At 48.3% G+C, this 15528-nt stretch overlaps 1 protein-coding gene across 3 annotated transcripts in view; it reads right to left on the minus strand.

Moving 5' to 3' along the window:
- The window catches only part of LOC135910174 (ATP-binding cassette sub-family G member 1-like), a 77385-nt gene that overhangs the window by 18694 nt on the left and 43163 nt on the right, over positions 1 to 15528 (minus strand). For all 3 annotated transcript variants that reach the window (XM_065442230.2, XM_065442231.2, XM_065442229.2), the window contains exons 5-6: positions 14790 to 14979; positions 8064 to 8209 (exon numbers count right to left, since the gene is read on the minus strand). In XM_065442230.2, coding sequence (XP_065298302.1) covers positions 8064 to 8209; positions 14790 to 14979 — 336 coding nt within the window. The remainder of the gene's footprint in view (positions 1 to 8063; positions 8210 to 14789; positions 14980 to 15528) is intronic.

The following is a 15528-nucleotide window of genomic DNA, read 5'->3' on the forward strand; positions in this document are numbered from 1 at the left end:
TACATATATATGACGAACGCCGTACCCGAGGCAAGAGGAGGAAAGAAAGTTTCGCTTTGATGTAAAAAATGTTAAAAGGAGGCCAGCTTATGGCGTTCGTTACAATTGTCTGTAAAACTAAAGCCACCCAAATCATTATTTGTAGTGGTTGTGAGAGGGACGAGTTAGATTATCCTAACGAAAAAAAAGAAGAAAACATGAGCGCCAAAGGTGGCCTCCGAAGCGGTAAATTAATGTACTATTTTTTCGCTTTCAGTGTCAGTCATTCGGACGTGCGTGCAGCGAGCATCCAAACAACTGCAACGGTTTTAGTCATGACAGCGTGGACAACAAGAAAAAAAAATACATTTTTTCCCCTTTTGCGGTTTCTTTTTCTTACGCCCATTTAATGCTAACTCTACGACGTCCTTGTGCCCCCCGAGGTAACAAGACCTTGGCCGCCTGCCACACATGGAAATGGCGGCGTCGTCTGAACGAAGAGAGGTCGTTTACGGCGCATTATAGATGCAGGTCTCGCTTCGACACGGCGCTATCTTTGCGCGCTAAACGTCGAGCCGCTAAGCTAACGGGGTCAAGTAAACTGCATTGCTGCCGCCTATGTCATTAAAGTCAGCCCTAGGGGACAAGAGCTGATATCGAAGACAGATGCGGCAAGATATGTACTGTTATTTCTAGTAGCTAAACCCCGTTTGGACGAGGTATCTCGCTTAAAAAAACAAAACAAGAGATTGCACGACTTTAAACGGGTACGCTACACAGACATCTTTTGGAGGCTGCAGCTCTGAACTGTGTGTCTATATTGCAATGGACATAATTTTTAAAGTTACTTTTTAAGTTATTTTGCACTGTCATCCAGGAAGGTTCAATCCTGCTGAAGTATAGTTATGAGTATGGCGTCTGATAACATTTACGCATTACCTTGTACAGTTCTAGTGCCCCGCTGTAGCGTGAATGTGTGTCCTAGTGCAAGATGCCGGTTCAGGTGGCTATTTGCAGCCCATTTAGTTTCCAGCTTCATTATAAGTAGGTAAGATTAACGTAGTAACTAACTAAATGAAAAAACTCTTTTGTAACTGCGCCTACATCGAAGCGCAGAGAGCGGAAACCAGCAGCACAAGCCCGCTGTACTGCCGCGACAGGTTTCTCGAACTAACGACATTCGAATGTTTCAATGTATTTCTTCCGCAGCCCACAATAGGTGTACCGAACTTCTGTCGCTTCCCTTCTGCAACGGTTGCGCCACAAGCCACTGCACCTGACCGAGAATCACTTTCAAGATCCAGATTAATTCACGTTCCAGTAAGTTCCAATGCGCAGGTTACTGGAAAAAGAAAACACGGTTGTTAAGACGGAACAAAATACAAAACTAAGTGCGAAGTCGTGGGTTATTCCATCCAACGTTCGCCTAGTTTTCGAGTAACCAGCGTAGTGCAACTTACTCGGTGGTGAAAGATCAACTAGCATCCCCTCTACAAGACCCAAACACGATAATTCATGCACGTGCGACACGCGCGCGCTTTAGCGTCGCTCTTAATTAGCATTCAATTGTTTATATACGTCTCACCCCTGACCTTATGCTGAGCCGGAAAAGAAGACGGGAAATGCGAGGCGACCAAATGAATCCACGGGCACGACGCCAGCTTCCAACAACAAACATTTCCAAGTAAATGCGAGGGCTGCACCACAAGTACTCGGACGCGCTTGTTCTTGGAAGCCGGCGTCGTGTCTGTTTGTTCGCCAGCTTACGGTGTATCCATAGCCTACATTTGTCCCGACCGCAACGCAATGGCTATACGCTTTATCAGGTCACGTGCGCATGCCAGCTAAAAGCTCCATGCCGTGCAATCCACACCCCAACACGCGACAGTGGGAAGTTTCGTTGTTTAGCGTAGACTCCCGGTACTAGCGCAATCTGGTCAGGAGAGCACACCGAGGGCCTGCGGATCATGAGGTCCTGGACTGAGGCCCTGAGGGCTCCACTCATGAGCGAGGCCTCGCCGCGGGAAGCGGCCCCATGCGATTTTATATACCAATAATGTTTCTCTCTCCATATATTCGGATATGCGCGCGCTGGTGTGCGTGAATCTCAGAGTGCATGTTCTTTCTCTGTGAGTGTACTCGAATTTTCTGCCGATCGCGTCATAGAACGCGGGCATGAGCGCGTTAACACTTGTAAAGTAACGCAACTGGCATTCCAAGATGGCGCAGCAAGAAGCCCGCAGCCCAATAGCTTTGTTATTTTGGGTGATGGTTTGTGTTGTAACCTGAGCGCTTTCATTTTGCCATCTTTGTACGGATAATAATAATAATAATAATAATAATAATAATAATAATAATAATAATAATAATAATAATAATAAACTCAGTGCCCTTCCACTCTGTGAAGAAGGATGACCAGCGAAGGTGCGTGTGTAGGCCCCTTAATGGCGAGTTTTGTTTGTTCACACGGACACGATCCTGGGGGAAGTAGCCCTTAACAGTTTCGCTGTAATTCGCTGCGAAATTGGTTGCGTCATTGTGTTTCTTAATTAATTCATTAATTACGACGACGGACGCGGGGAGCACTGGCACGAGCGCGGCAGTGCCGAGGGGCGTCAACGATCCAGCTGTGGAAGACGATGACGACGCTGAAGCCAATCCTGATGACGATAGCTTTTATGCGTTGCCTATTGCAATCACTAAGTTCAGCCCTTGGGCGCGGCCGGGCAGCCACCATTGACCTTGAGCGCAACCACGTGACGTGATGTGGCGACAGCCGGAGGAAAAGCTGGGCCCCAACTCGCGCTTTCGCGCGCGGCCGCAGCCACCACCTGACTCGCGCTCCTCCCGCTAGGGGCGCTGCGCCGGCGCGTGACGTCACGGAGGAAAAGCTGGGCCCCAACTCGCGCGGTCGCGCGCGGCCGCAGCCACCACCTGACTCCCGCTCCTCCCGCTAGGGGCGCTGCGCCGGCGCGTGACGTCACGGAGGAAAAGCTGGGCCCCAACTGGCGCGGTCGCGCGCGGCCGCATATTGCGCGGCCGCGCAATATGCAACGCATTCTTGGCTTAACCAAGCTGCCATTTTTTGTTAACACGCGGACGCGATCCTGGGGGAAGTAGCCTTTAAAAACCTCGCTGTAAAGAATCCCACGGCACAGTAGCAGTAGCGTTAACGTTCAGAAGAGCAAGCGCTAGCACTGATGTCGATTGCGACGACTTTTTTCGCTCAACTTTTATGCTATTTTTCATGACAATAAATTTCCACACTGAACATACTAGGGACATTCTGGCACCATAGCGTCTGCACGCATCGCCAGTGCAGCGCTTCACTGAGAAGAGCAAAGGCGAGTTGTACATGGATCTGCTTGCACTGCGGACCTTCTGGCTCCGAGAAGCTTCTAGCTTCGCGTTATAAGCAAAGACTTAAGCATCATTCGTATTTATGAAAACCCTAACACATTTAACTTCTCGGCTTTACCACGAGCTATTCGGTTATGGAAATCGCTTCCCAACAGCACCGCCGCGCAAATGAACAAAGGTAAATTCAGACAACTACCGAACCCATAGTTTTCATCATAACAAACGTGTTCATCTGTACATATTTCATGTCATATTCCACGTGTCATATATATGTCATGTCGTTTTTGCCCAATGCGCCGTTCTTTGTGAAGTTAGGAAGTATCGACTAGGTAGACAGCCGACGGGACCAAGACTCTTCTTCAAACCACTACTTAGCACCAGACAGGTTATAGTTAACACCACGACGTAATGGACTTACTGGAGTGTTAATGTAGAGGACTCCTCCACCCCACCTGAAAAGCGAAACGTGTTTCAAGCGGCCGGACTGATCGAAAACGCCAAGCCCCAATCTGTCCGTAACGATTGCAAATGGTCACTCGGATGAAAATGCTCCGCTGATATGTCCACGGTTGCCGGTGTGACATGACGAAATAGCTTGCGAAATTATTGAGCACGACGGAGTGCCATTGCAAATGAGGTTCCTTGTAATGTCTAATTATCGAAGCTGAAGAAGGTGGTGCGCGGATGGAATCTTGGGGAATCCTCGCGTTGTCGCCAGACTCTCGTGTCCTTTAGGTAATAGCTGAGTCCTTCAAGAGTCCTTCAAGCACCGATGGACTCTGGTATTAGTAACTGTTCCTCCTGCCGCAAACTAACCAGCTGTTTTCCTCAGACCAGTGATCTTCACAAACGTAGAAAAGAGCAAGTTGCGAAAGAGGCGCCGCGCTTGCGAGTTCATAGTGACTAAGAGCACGTCAGACGCCAACATCCTCGTCTGACATTGCAATACGCGAATGCGCAAAGTGGTTACAGAGTGTGACCCCCTGTCCTTGCGGCCATGGAAGACGCGCTCGCACGCACGCACGCACGCACGCACGCACACAAATCAAAAGGCGATCCAACATTCCTAGTTGAATTCTTCCTGGGCGAGCTGGGGGTGAGATCGGCGTGAACTGTATGATTTGTAGTGAGAGCTGCGCTAGAGCGACGTTTGATCGAAGTCAGCTAGGCATTGAACCACCTTCCAACATTAGCGCGGATCCTAAGCACCCATTCCTGCGTTGAGCGTCGGCGTGCGTCGTCGATGTTGTATCTCGATATCGAGCGAACGAGCACAGGTGAAAGAATGAAGGCGAGCGCGGAGCGCAGCGGTAGATGCAAGAGCGCGCCAGGAGGAAAGTGAAGGAGGAGGCTACAGGGAACGCATGAGGCGGGAAGAAGAGGAGGAGGAAACGCATGCGATGAGGTGCCGGCGGCCACGGCCATAGAGTTTCTCACTATAACACCTAGAGGCTAATCTGGCGCCACCGTCTATGGGAGTTTCTTAAGGGGGCACCGTGCCGTCATGGGAATGACGGTATATGTGTCTGCGAGGCTCGTGTTGGCTGGTGTTGTAAGAGGCTTCGTCTAAAACGTGGATGTGGCTACGCAAATAAGGCGTTCTCAAAGTGAAATCTTCGTAAAATGTTTCCATTTACGCATATTACATCTTTACTCACCCACGATGCATGACCAAGCGAAGAAAAGCAAGAACAGACGACCAACTGTTGCAAAGCGAGCGCGAACCTTGTCGTCTGTCCTCCAACTTTAGCAGCCCGCTGATACTTCTTACGTAACATGTATTCGTACACACAATAACAAGTTCTCGTAGCTAAACAAAACATGTTTTCGTGCAATAATAAAGCTAAAACAGCTTTTCATGTGCTGTTCTAGTAGAAAATGAATCATTGTGACAGACGGAACGGTACTTGCCAAGCGCGTCTTCAAGGTGTCCTGTCTCTACGAGAACGATGCCAATCCGAATCCACAATATACCAGCATTCCCATGCATACCACAGCGCAGCAGCGCCAGATTTCCCTCTGGGTAATGTAGTGAGAAACTCTATGGCCACGGCAACCACCGCCGCGTGGGCGATATCTTCTGAGCTGCGAGGGGGGGGGGGAGGAGAGTGGCGTGAGATGGGGAAAGGCTACGCTCGCCCGTGGTGTCAGCTGCTGAGGTCAGTCCAGCTGTACCAGCGTGTGTGGTGTGTATAACTGCTTCTGCAGGGGGCAATGGCGAGCGGCTACGAGTAAGGCTCGACGTGACATTCCCTTGGGCGTTGTCGCCGCTAACACTGGTGGCACGTATCTATAGAAACAAAGCGCACTGCTCGTAGGGTTCTCTTCCTAGTACAAAGCTATGTAACCATAACACAAAATGTTGACGCGCGAAATGAAAATTCGCATACGGCTGCGCTCAAATTTCGCATTGGGGAGTATCATCGGAGTTCTGTCATTATAGTCATCATCATTATAATGTGACCCAGATGGCACTCATATTTAGACTGCCTCATTTTAGGAATCGGCTCAAGCAAGAGGCTAGAAACAGTTCAGAAACACACTCGGTAGACAAAAGTGGGGGTGACACTCCAAGGAAGACATTGTGCGCAAGAAACGTCTGCGCTGGTGTCATTGCTTTGCCTCCTGTTCCATTTTCTGCTCATCATAGATCTCAGTTATTGCTCCCACTCTCGGTATCATCTTGCAGAGCCATGGCTGAATCCGGGAGACCACGTGCTTGCTGGCGTCCAACGTCGTGGCTTTGAAGATGCATAGTTCGACCAAGCATTTATGCTGCCAAGGAAGTGTACGCCGATGACAGCGACTGTGCTCAACTGGAGTACGGGATCTGTGCAAATCCATATCGCTTTCTTTAATAAATCCTTCTCATTGTCTTTCTAGTTTGACGCGCTGCTCTTTCGCACCTCTGTGTACTTATGTCACGCTCTGCAGGCGAATTGTGAACTGCTAGAAGCAGGTGTAGTACGCATCTGTATGCTACATGCGTGCGTCTGCGTATTTAAACTATTAAACGTCGAATGCGAACGTGATATGCACACGTGCCTACTATGTTCTGCAAAGTGAATATTCAAATTGCGTGATTTGTATTTTGTTCCTCCATTGTATATGCAAGAAGAAATTACAAGTGCAATGATTCCTGCAATCACACTGCAGGAACAACAAATGACTATTCAAACAACTCATTGTCATGTCTTCCTTTCATAATTTATTATATTTGTTAATACCTAAAGAGATAAATTCTGGGGTTTAGCGTGCTTTAAGGGCGACATGATTACGAGGCATGCCAAAGTGGGGGACTCCGGAATAATTTCGACCACCTAGGGTTCCTTAACGTCCACCCAATACACGGTACACGGCGTTTCTGCATATCGCCCCCATCAAAATGCCACCAGCGCAGCCGGGATTCGATCCCGCACCCTCAGGATTAGCAATGCAACTTCAATGCTACTACGCCATCACGGCGAGTTTTATTGGTTTTCATTAAGACCACATGTTTAAAACCGATCTCCGTACAACTCGTAAAAAAGCGCAAGGTGGTATGGACCAAGACGTCACTATTTCAATTGCAAACATTCAAGAAAAGCGTTGTCGTGCACCCCGTTTGGGAAGTACTTTCTTGGTGTCGCAGTGCCATACAGCAAATGTCAGACTTTGCTGGCGTTGGCTATGGAAAAGCGTCTTGGCAGGCGTAAGCCAATCAAACCATCTAGGCTTGGTTGACCAAACTTAATTTCAGCAGCGAAGCACGTTAATAGACGAAACGGGATAATTATCCATCAGTCTTTTTTTTTCTGCCTTCTACTTGATTCAGAAACGAAATCCGTACTCGAAAATCGCTACTAAAAGTTAGGCAGCCGAAGTTTCGGGGTGCAGACCATGCACGGTACAGTGCAGGCATAGCCTGCTTAACGATGATAACGACTTTAGCGTTAGTTAAGCGCGACAGAGTGTTGAACAGTCGAGGGTTAGAAAACAATTGGAAGAGATCACGCAATAGGACTGGTGGTTATTATTTATATAAAACACTTCGTTGACAGAGCGTATCGTTTCAAAGCAACCCCCGGAATATTGCGACGTCGTACCGGATAGCTTCTGGTTACTTTTACTGCCTTGTGGTTGGATAGTGTGGAATAATAACTAACTGAATACTGCTTTCGCATCACGCGCTCACCAAAATTGGCCCTGGGAACCCAACCCGATAGCTCGTTCATAGCCACTGAACTACGCCATAAGTGACTGCCACGACAGGACGCCAAACACCACGACGACAGGATAAGAAGACGAGTCTCTGAAGAATGAACTTGTAGTCACAGGAGAATGATTACGTCGGTTACGTTGAGAGAGAGAGAGAGAGAGAGACAAAGATAGGTAGAGAGAGAACATGGGCCTCGGAGGCCCTCAACATACTCGCGTGCGAGCGCATTCCACAGGCCAGGGAAAGAGCTCTAGCAAGCAGTTAACAACGATCTGGAATGCAATTGAGATATGTCGCGAGTAGACGAACTGCTCATGCCGAGGAAGCGGTGGCTTCAGCGCATGGAACGACTCTCTGCTACTCAGGGGTACCATGCAGGTATACACTCACTTTTTTTTTTACTCACTCTTGACGCGTAACCGCTTTCTCCCCGTTAGACATCCCTGCAGTTTTAGGACAAATGTAACACTAGATCCCAGGCACACGTCGTGCACGATACGTTGAAATGCGTCCGATGGTATTATACCTCGTGGGCTCGTCCAGGAACAGCACCGGTGGGCTGTACACGAGCTCTTGTGCCAGCATGACCCTTTTCCGCTGGCCCGTGGAAAGGTTCTTGACGGGCCGTTTTTCGCAGCTGTCGAGGCCCCACAGCTTGAGGATTCTTGACACCTGTGTACAGCAACCGACTGATTGTATTGAATGGCACGCTGGGACTATAATACCACGAAGTGCTCATCTATCTTTCGCGGTTATCGTGTTTCACCGACCAACAAGTTTCCATAGTTATCCCCCAGCTCAAGGAGCGCCTTTTTGCAGTGGAAGTTTGTCGAACGCTATCGCTGCCTTTATCTGTTGTTTATGTTGTCGCCGAGCCTTGTGTAGTTAGAGCGCGTGCGCGACGACAACAGTGTCGTACATTCCAGAACATACGCGAGCACGAGTGATTACGCTGACAGGTTGAGTGAGTCATGTATAAATGGCTCATGCGCCTGATCCACTCATCAGATTGCGACGATCGTCGACTATGCTGCAAATTGGGCTAACAAACAACGTGCACTGCGTTAGTGACGCAGAGAAAAAAGAAAACGAGAACGTGCAGGCTGCTGCGGTTATCCCAGATACAAAAGCACTATTTCACTGTCTAAGATGGCAACCGATGGCTAGCTCACACGATCTGACTAAGACAGATTGTATCATATATAGAAGTCTTCCATAATTTCTTTTAGCCTGGTATATATAAATAAATAAATATATATATATATATATATATATATATATATATATATATATATATATATATATATATATATATATATATATATATATATATATATATATATATATATATATATATATTGTAAGGAAGATGAGGAACGTGCGCGCAGTCAGCAGCATCGGCAGCATCAAGCGCGCAGCAGAGGCTCGAGCTCGGGGACTGTGCTCGGTGCATCGTAGAACCGGCGGTCGCTACGAACCCCAATAAACCTCCTTTTTAATATACGCAAAGCTTTGTTGAGGCTCGTGGCCCCCAAGAGCGTCAGCGGCGCTTCCGTCGCTTTCGTGGCGCGTAACGCACAGGTCGTGCTTAGCCATGGGTCGAGCATGTGCTGTAGTGCCAAGCTCGAGTCCCTTCGAAAGTTTCTCTTTCTGACGCGTAGTGGCAGCATTCGCACAGAACATATTGCAATTTTTCAGGGACGCTACATTCAGAGCACATCGGCGAGTCCATGAGTTGAATCTTACACTTGAAGTAGTTTGTGTAGGCCACGTTGAGTCTTACGCGGTGAATGCATGCGTGGCCTTGTCTATTGAGGCCTCGCGACATGTATAAAAGTCACATGATGGACCTATTTCGAATAGGGGATTCGTACAGGTAGCTGGCATCTGTCCAGAGGGATCGCTGGAGACACCAAGCGTGTGCAGACGCCAGTGTCGGCGTGTCTTTTCTCGAGAAAGGTATCTGGAACATTTCTCTCGAAGTGTCGTGTCCACATTTGGCAGCATGGTCAGCTTGGACATTGCCTTGTATTCAGCAGTGGGCAGGTAACCACTGGAGCACAATGTTGTGATGAAGTTCGCCGGCTTTATTGCATAGGCGCCCATTACGAGTTGTTCCCGCGTGCGTGGCGACTTAAGTGACTGCAAGACCGCTCTTGAGTCGGTGAAGATGGCCCAAGACTGAGCTTTCTGGTCGATGATGTAAATCAAAGCGGCCTGCAGTGCAGCCAGTTTAGTGGCTGTAGTTGACGCGCGGTGACTGAGTGTGCCGGAAATGGTGACCCTCGTACACGGAATCCCCACACCAATGGCAGATGCGTTAGGCGTAACAGAGCCATCTGTGTAAATATAACGGCGAGCCCTGTAGCTAGTGTTAACATGGTCTAGAGCGATATATGTCAGCGCTGGACAAGGAGTATTTCCCTTGCTCTTGAACCCAGGCACAAAAGTGACAATAGACCCCGAAGGAATATTTCCCGATGATTCCGTTGGCATAGAGGGGCTTCGGTAATGCAGCAGGAGCAAGCTCCGCAACACAGGACCGCTGTCTGAAGCAAGCGGGTGACCCGGCACTCTGCTGCAGAAGCACTGGAACAGATAGGCGTCTGCTTTCTGCATGGAGGAAAGAAACAAAACAGGAAAAGCCCTGAGGTCACATTTTTGAAGCCGGAAGTGCAGCCATGTTGTTGTGCCATCTTCCTTTGCACCTCCAATCAGCTCGTCGTCGCAGACAGGCGTCAGCTTTGAACTAGCATTGCTACGAGCGGGCGAAAGTGTGTGTGCTGCTGACGTGCGTCAGAGGAACGTTTCCGAAACTTCTATCACAGTTTTGGTGAAACAGATGTGCTGCTGTGCATTTCCGTGGCAGGCTGAAGAAGACTACGAAAACCCACGCCATTACTTGAATGTCTCTGTTGCTGGCTGACAGTAATGCTCATAGACTCCGAAAACAGCTTTCAAGCTTACACAACATGTCCCGAAGTCGGCTTGTCTCGCGAAGATAATGTGATGCTTCTCTTATCTCACTTTTCAGAGGCTGAAAGCAGCAGCGACAGCTTCAGGAGCGCGGTTGCTATGGCAACGTTGATGTTTGGGTACCAGTCCCAGTGCTCCTTTGCAAAAAACAGCACGTGACTTCCGTCGCAATTTCTCGAAGACGTCTGTAGTGGTCGGGACCTTTCCTACGCTTTCCTTACTCCATGGCTTCCTGCAAGGGTTTCTATACCTGATGCGTCTTTCGGTAGGCTGAAGCGTACCCTCAGCACTTCTGCTTGCGTGCCAGTGAGCACTTATATGATGGTCTTGGAAGTGTCCTGCAGCATACATGAAGGCTGCATCACAGGAGACCTTCGCAGAGAGTCGCATACATGCGCAGCACAAAATTTACGGAGCAGCCCCCAGTGTTGCTTAATAGCACGCGGAAGATGCTCGCGTGTGACCCAATCTTTTTTCTTTTGTATTCAATAATGGGGTTTCCGCATCATTAGTCTGTCGATTGTCACGCGCAGAAACTTGTGATTTGAGATGTACCGAATGGGAGAGTGTGCAACATTTAACGCGTAGCGCGAGACATCACGCCTAGTGAAAGCAATAGCGGTACATTTTTCTGGTGGCATCGTTAAACCTCGTGCAAATAGAAATTTTTCAATACAATTATAGCTTTCTGCAATCTTGCTCGTAGGACACGTCTGCTGCGACCACAGATCCATATACAGATGTCATTTGTGTATAGAGATATTTAAACCGACGCGGGAATGCACTTCTCCAGTTTAAATAAGGTCGGATTTAACACACCTGTTTGGGGAACTATCCTGGATGCACTTTGTGCGGAGCTGCGCCGCATTCTTTTGTGGACACGTAGACTGACCGATCAGTGAGGTAGTCTGAGATCCAGCGGTACATGCGACCACCAACTCCAATGGGCTTCAGCACGTTTAAAATAGCCTCTGAGTCACGGTATCGAACGCTCCCTTGATGTTGAGGAGTACGCCAATGGTGACTCTGAGTGCAGCTTTGCTGAGTTTTACGCAGCTGACACGGCTGATCACGTTGTCTATGCTGCTGCGGCCCTTTCGGAACCCCGACAGTTGCTCAGGGTACACATTCGTGCTCATCAGCAACTAGTTCAGGCGCGTCAATGCCATCTTTGTTTCTTCTTTCTTTCTTTATTAATACTGTTAACCCTCGCTTGAGGGTTGTTACAGGGAGGGAAAATAGTACAACACAAGCAAATTTGACATTTCATAGCATCAGGTTGGGTGTTCACGATACAAAATATCAATCAAACATTAAAATTTGTGCACATCCGTCTGATCGACAACAACATCAGGTAAGACATTCCACATTTCAGTCACGTCCGGGAAAAAAGAATAACGAAAAACATCAACACGTGTGTTATAAGGCTTGACGGCTCTGCTGTGATTTATTCTCTCGCTGCGATTTGCAGGGAACTGGACATATGTTTCCTTTTTTATCTTCAGAGCCCTTTGAAGTATGTGAAAAAAAAATCTTAAGTCTGGCTTTCTTCCTTCGGGTTTCCAGCAATTCAAGCCCACACGAACGCAGAATTGTTGTTACCGAGTCAGTCCTTCGATACCTTGAAGCAATAAAACGAGCAGCCATTCTCTGAATTCTTTCTATTTTGTGTATTAAGACTTTTTGGTGGGGGCTCCAGACAACGCAAGCGTATTCTAAAGATGGACGTATGAGAGTTTTATAAGCAATTAATTTAGCATCTTTTGTTGCATGTTCCAGCTTTTTCTTCAGTGAATTCAGTTTTTGTGAAGCCGTCGAGCACAGGTTATCGATATGTTTACGCCAGTCTAAGTTATGTGTAATTGTGATCCCTAAATACTTGAATGTATCCACATTTCTAAGTTTGTTGCTTGCAATATTATAAAAGAATGGTGCCACACTTTTTTTGTTAGTAACATGTGTAAAAGTCGATTTGTTGTAATTGATTTCCATGTCCCATTTTTCACACCAAAGGTGAAGGGAATGAAGAACCCGGTTCATTCTGATTTGGTCGTGAATGTGTGTTACCGTAGAATAAATTAAACAGTCGTCAGCAAAAAGGTTCAATTTCACAGGCAACTCGACAATCTCTGTAATGTCATAAGCTTTCTCTGTTCTCCATAAGCTTTCCCACGCAACTAAGAGCATCTTGCCGTCAAGTCACAGTGGAGAACTATTCATTCATGACACGCGGTGATGATCAGAGACAAAAAATGCACCTAAATTCACAAGCTGGTTCGGGTGGCGTTTGCGGTAAAGGTAGCAGCCTCCGTGTCTCTGCGACACCAGATTCGCGCGCAGAGACCAAGCTGCACGAGCGAAGACTTGGCAGCGACAGACTTTCCCAGGCGCGGGGAAACATGTTTTGGCCATGGGACAAACAGACCCGAGTCTCCAAGGACCTTCTCGCGTGAATGCGCACTGCGGTACGAAAGCGTGCCGTCACCTCCGCTGCCGTCACGTGTTTAGACACCCCGTGTGGAACACGAACTTCTTCACCGCGCGAATTCTCCCTACAAGGCATTTCAAGGACGTGCGTGTACGCTTTCACACCGGGAAAACGCAAGCCTCCCAACAACTCTGAAAGCGCGACTCCTGGGATCATTTACAATCGGACAGACCAAGCTGCTTCTCGGTTACGCCACGAGTTACACAATACACCCGCGCGTCCAGCTTACCTTTACGTGGACGTAGCTCCTAACGTCGGTGAAAAGTGACTCTGCCGGCTAACTACGCACGCTCGCATACAACGCCATCATATTATTACGATATCATCGAGTGATGCTGAAGGTACGAGCCGCCATGAGAACGACGACGAAGTGGGTCTGTGCCTTTTGTCGCGAGCGAGTGTCGGCCTGGCGATCTGGCTCCAGTGTAAATAACCTGTGTATAGTTTCTTTATTCTGTGTCTTTCCACACGTAACATTCTGGTGGAGGTGCGGGGTATCGATCCCCGTACCTCTGCTACTATATCTTCTGCTACTTGCGACTGCGACAGAAACTAACACCTCATTCAATCGACAGTGCGTAAAATATTTAATGATATATTTAATTCTGGGGATTTGCATGCCAAAACCACGACTTGATTATGAGGCACACCGAAATTGGGGGGGGGGGGGGGAGGTGTGGTGGCGGCGAGGAGGAGCTCGGAATAATTTGGCCGCCTGGGGCTCGTTAACGTGCGCCCGTTGCACGGTACACAGACGTTCCTGCATTTCGCCCCATTGACATACGGTCGCCGCGGCCGGTATCTGATACCACGATTTCGTCGTTAGCAGCTCAATACCGGCGCCACTAAGCAACCACGGCGGGCAAAAGATTTCATCCCAAGCGAGATAAATTTCAGCGTGATCACTACGAGGCTATTAAAAAATCAAAGCCATCAGGAGGGCCTGTTGCAGTGGTGTGCAACTTCCCCTGTTATATGCCACAGTCAGCGCCGGTTAGCCAGCCTGCCAATTTTCTGTTTGCGGCCGTTACGTCGTCGAAATCTCGGCTGCCCTCGAACTCGCTTTCCCGCTGTCAGGAGCCGATTGGTGACGGCATTTCGGCAATTGGTTGTCTATTCCGCGTATTAGGTGACCCACCAAACTACCCCTTCTTATTTTCAACTGCAGCATCGGCAACCCCCATTTGTCTTCTGAAACAGGACCACTGTCTTCCCATGTCTTTCTTACTGTTAATGTGACACCTGCCAATTTCAGTTTCGCCCCTGGCGGCGCGGTCGTCAACATTGTTTTAGGTTATTTGTTCTTCTCCAAGGTATGCACGTCTCGGGGTTGCTGAATACAGAGATTGCATGTTTTTAAGGCGAATACTTTTTAAGTGAACCAGCTTGTGAATATCTTTGACTCTTTCACCCGTTTTCACGTTCGTACTTTCACGATTTATTCAAAGTGCTCGAGCTCTTGGAGGGGCGGACGCGCCTCTATGAAACGCAGCGCTACAGATCTGCTGGTTAACGGCTCTGTTCTTCACGGAACCGCGCCACGAAACAACGAATGCTACCTAAATATTCTCGCTACTGCAGATATGCTCCGTCGAGAGCATCGTTGCTTTAACAAAGCTAATAGAATTCCACGGAAGCGCTTGGCTATTCGCTAACATCGACAATCGCCATCGATGGTTCCTGCATAATTGTGACCTCCGAGAACCATAACCCTCTGTTCACACCTGGGAAGTGCGTGACATGTGGCGGTGGCGCGTTGCTCACTGATCGCTAGGGTCACGTGCTCACCAAAGCGCTCCTCTGCTTGTAGGGAACGTCGGAGGGCAGCTTGAGCTTGGCCGCTGCGTCCACCGTTTCGCGCACGGTCAGGTGCTGCAGGAGGTCCTCGCCGCTCATGACGTAGCTGCTCAGCTTGCGGAAGCTCCTTTCCTTGAACGGCTGGCCATTGACGAAGAGGTTCGCTTCGAAACTTCTGGTTCTGCGGCGCGACGAAAAAGAGATGTGGATTGAACTTTTTTTTATAGTGCGATTGGCATTATTCGGATACTTCAAGAACTCTTCGCTCTGTTGGTGTCTGTCTAAACTCATTCATGGCACTGACTGACATACGGCGCGACTTTGACGGCACGACAAAGAAAAGTGAGAAGGCGGGCTCTCCTAAACACCTTTTTTTTTTTTAAATCATGGGCGCCGCCATAGGATGGAAGGATGGATGTTACGAGCGTCCCCTTTGGAATGTGGTGGTGGGTTCTGCCACCAAGCTCTTGCCTAATGACTGCGTAATTTCCTACCTAGGTTCAAAAGATAAAAAAAAGAAAAGAAAGAAAACAACCACGATAAATTCCCATAAACAAATTTTCTGATCCCCTATTGTGAACTTTGTTTTTGGAAGTCTCCGCTTTTTGTCGTTTCCTTACTTTTCTTCCACCAATCTTCAAATCGCCTTTTACTAATATCTATTGCAGACATGTTCACTTTCCCCATGGCCTAGCTGAACCCTAAGGCTTCAAGGATGCCAGAGCTGTCT

Source organism: Dermacentor albipictus, chromosome 7 (genome assembly GCF_038994185.2).
Source record: "Dermacentor albipictus isolate Rhodes 1998 colony chromosome 7, USDA_Dalb.pri_finalv2, whole genome shotgun sequence".
In the NCBI taxonomy this organism is placed as follows: Eukaryota; Metazoa; Arthropoda; class Arachnida; order Ixodida; family Ixodidae; genus Dermacentor; species Dermacentor albipictus.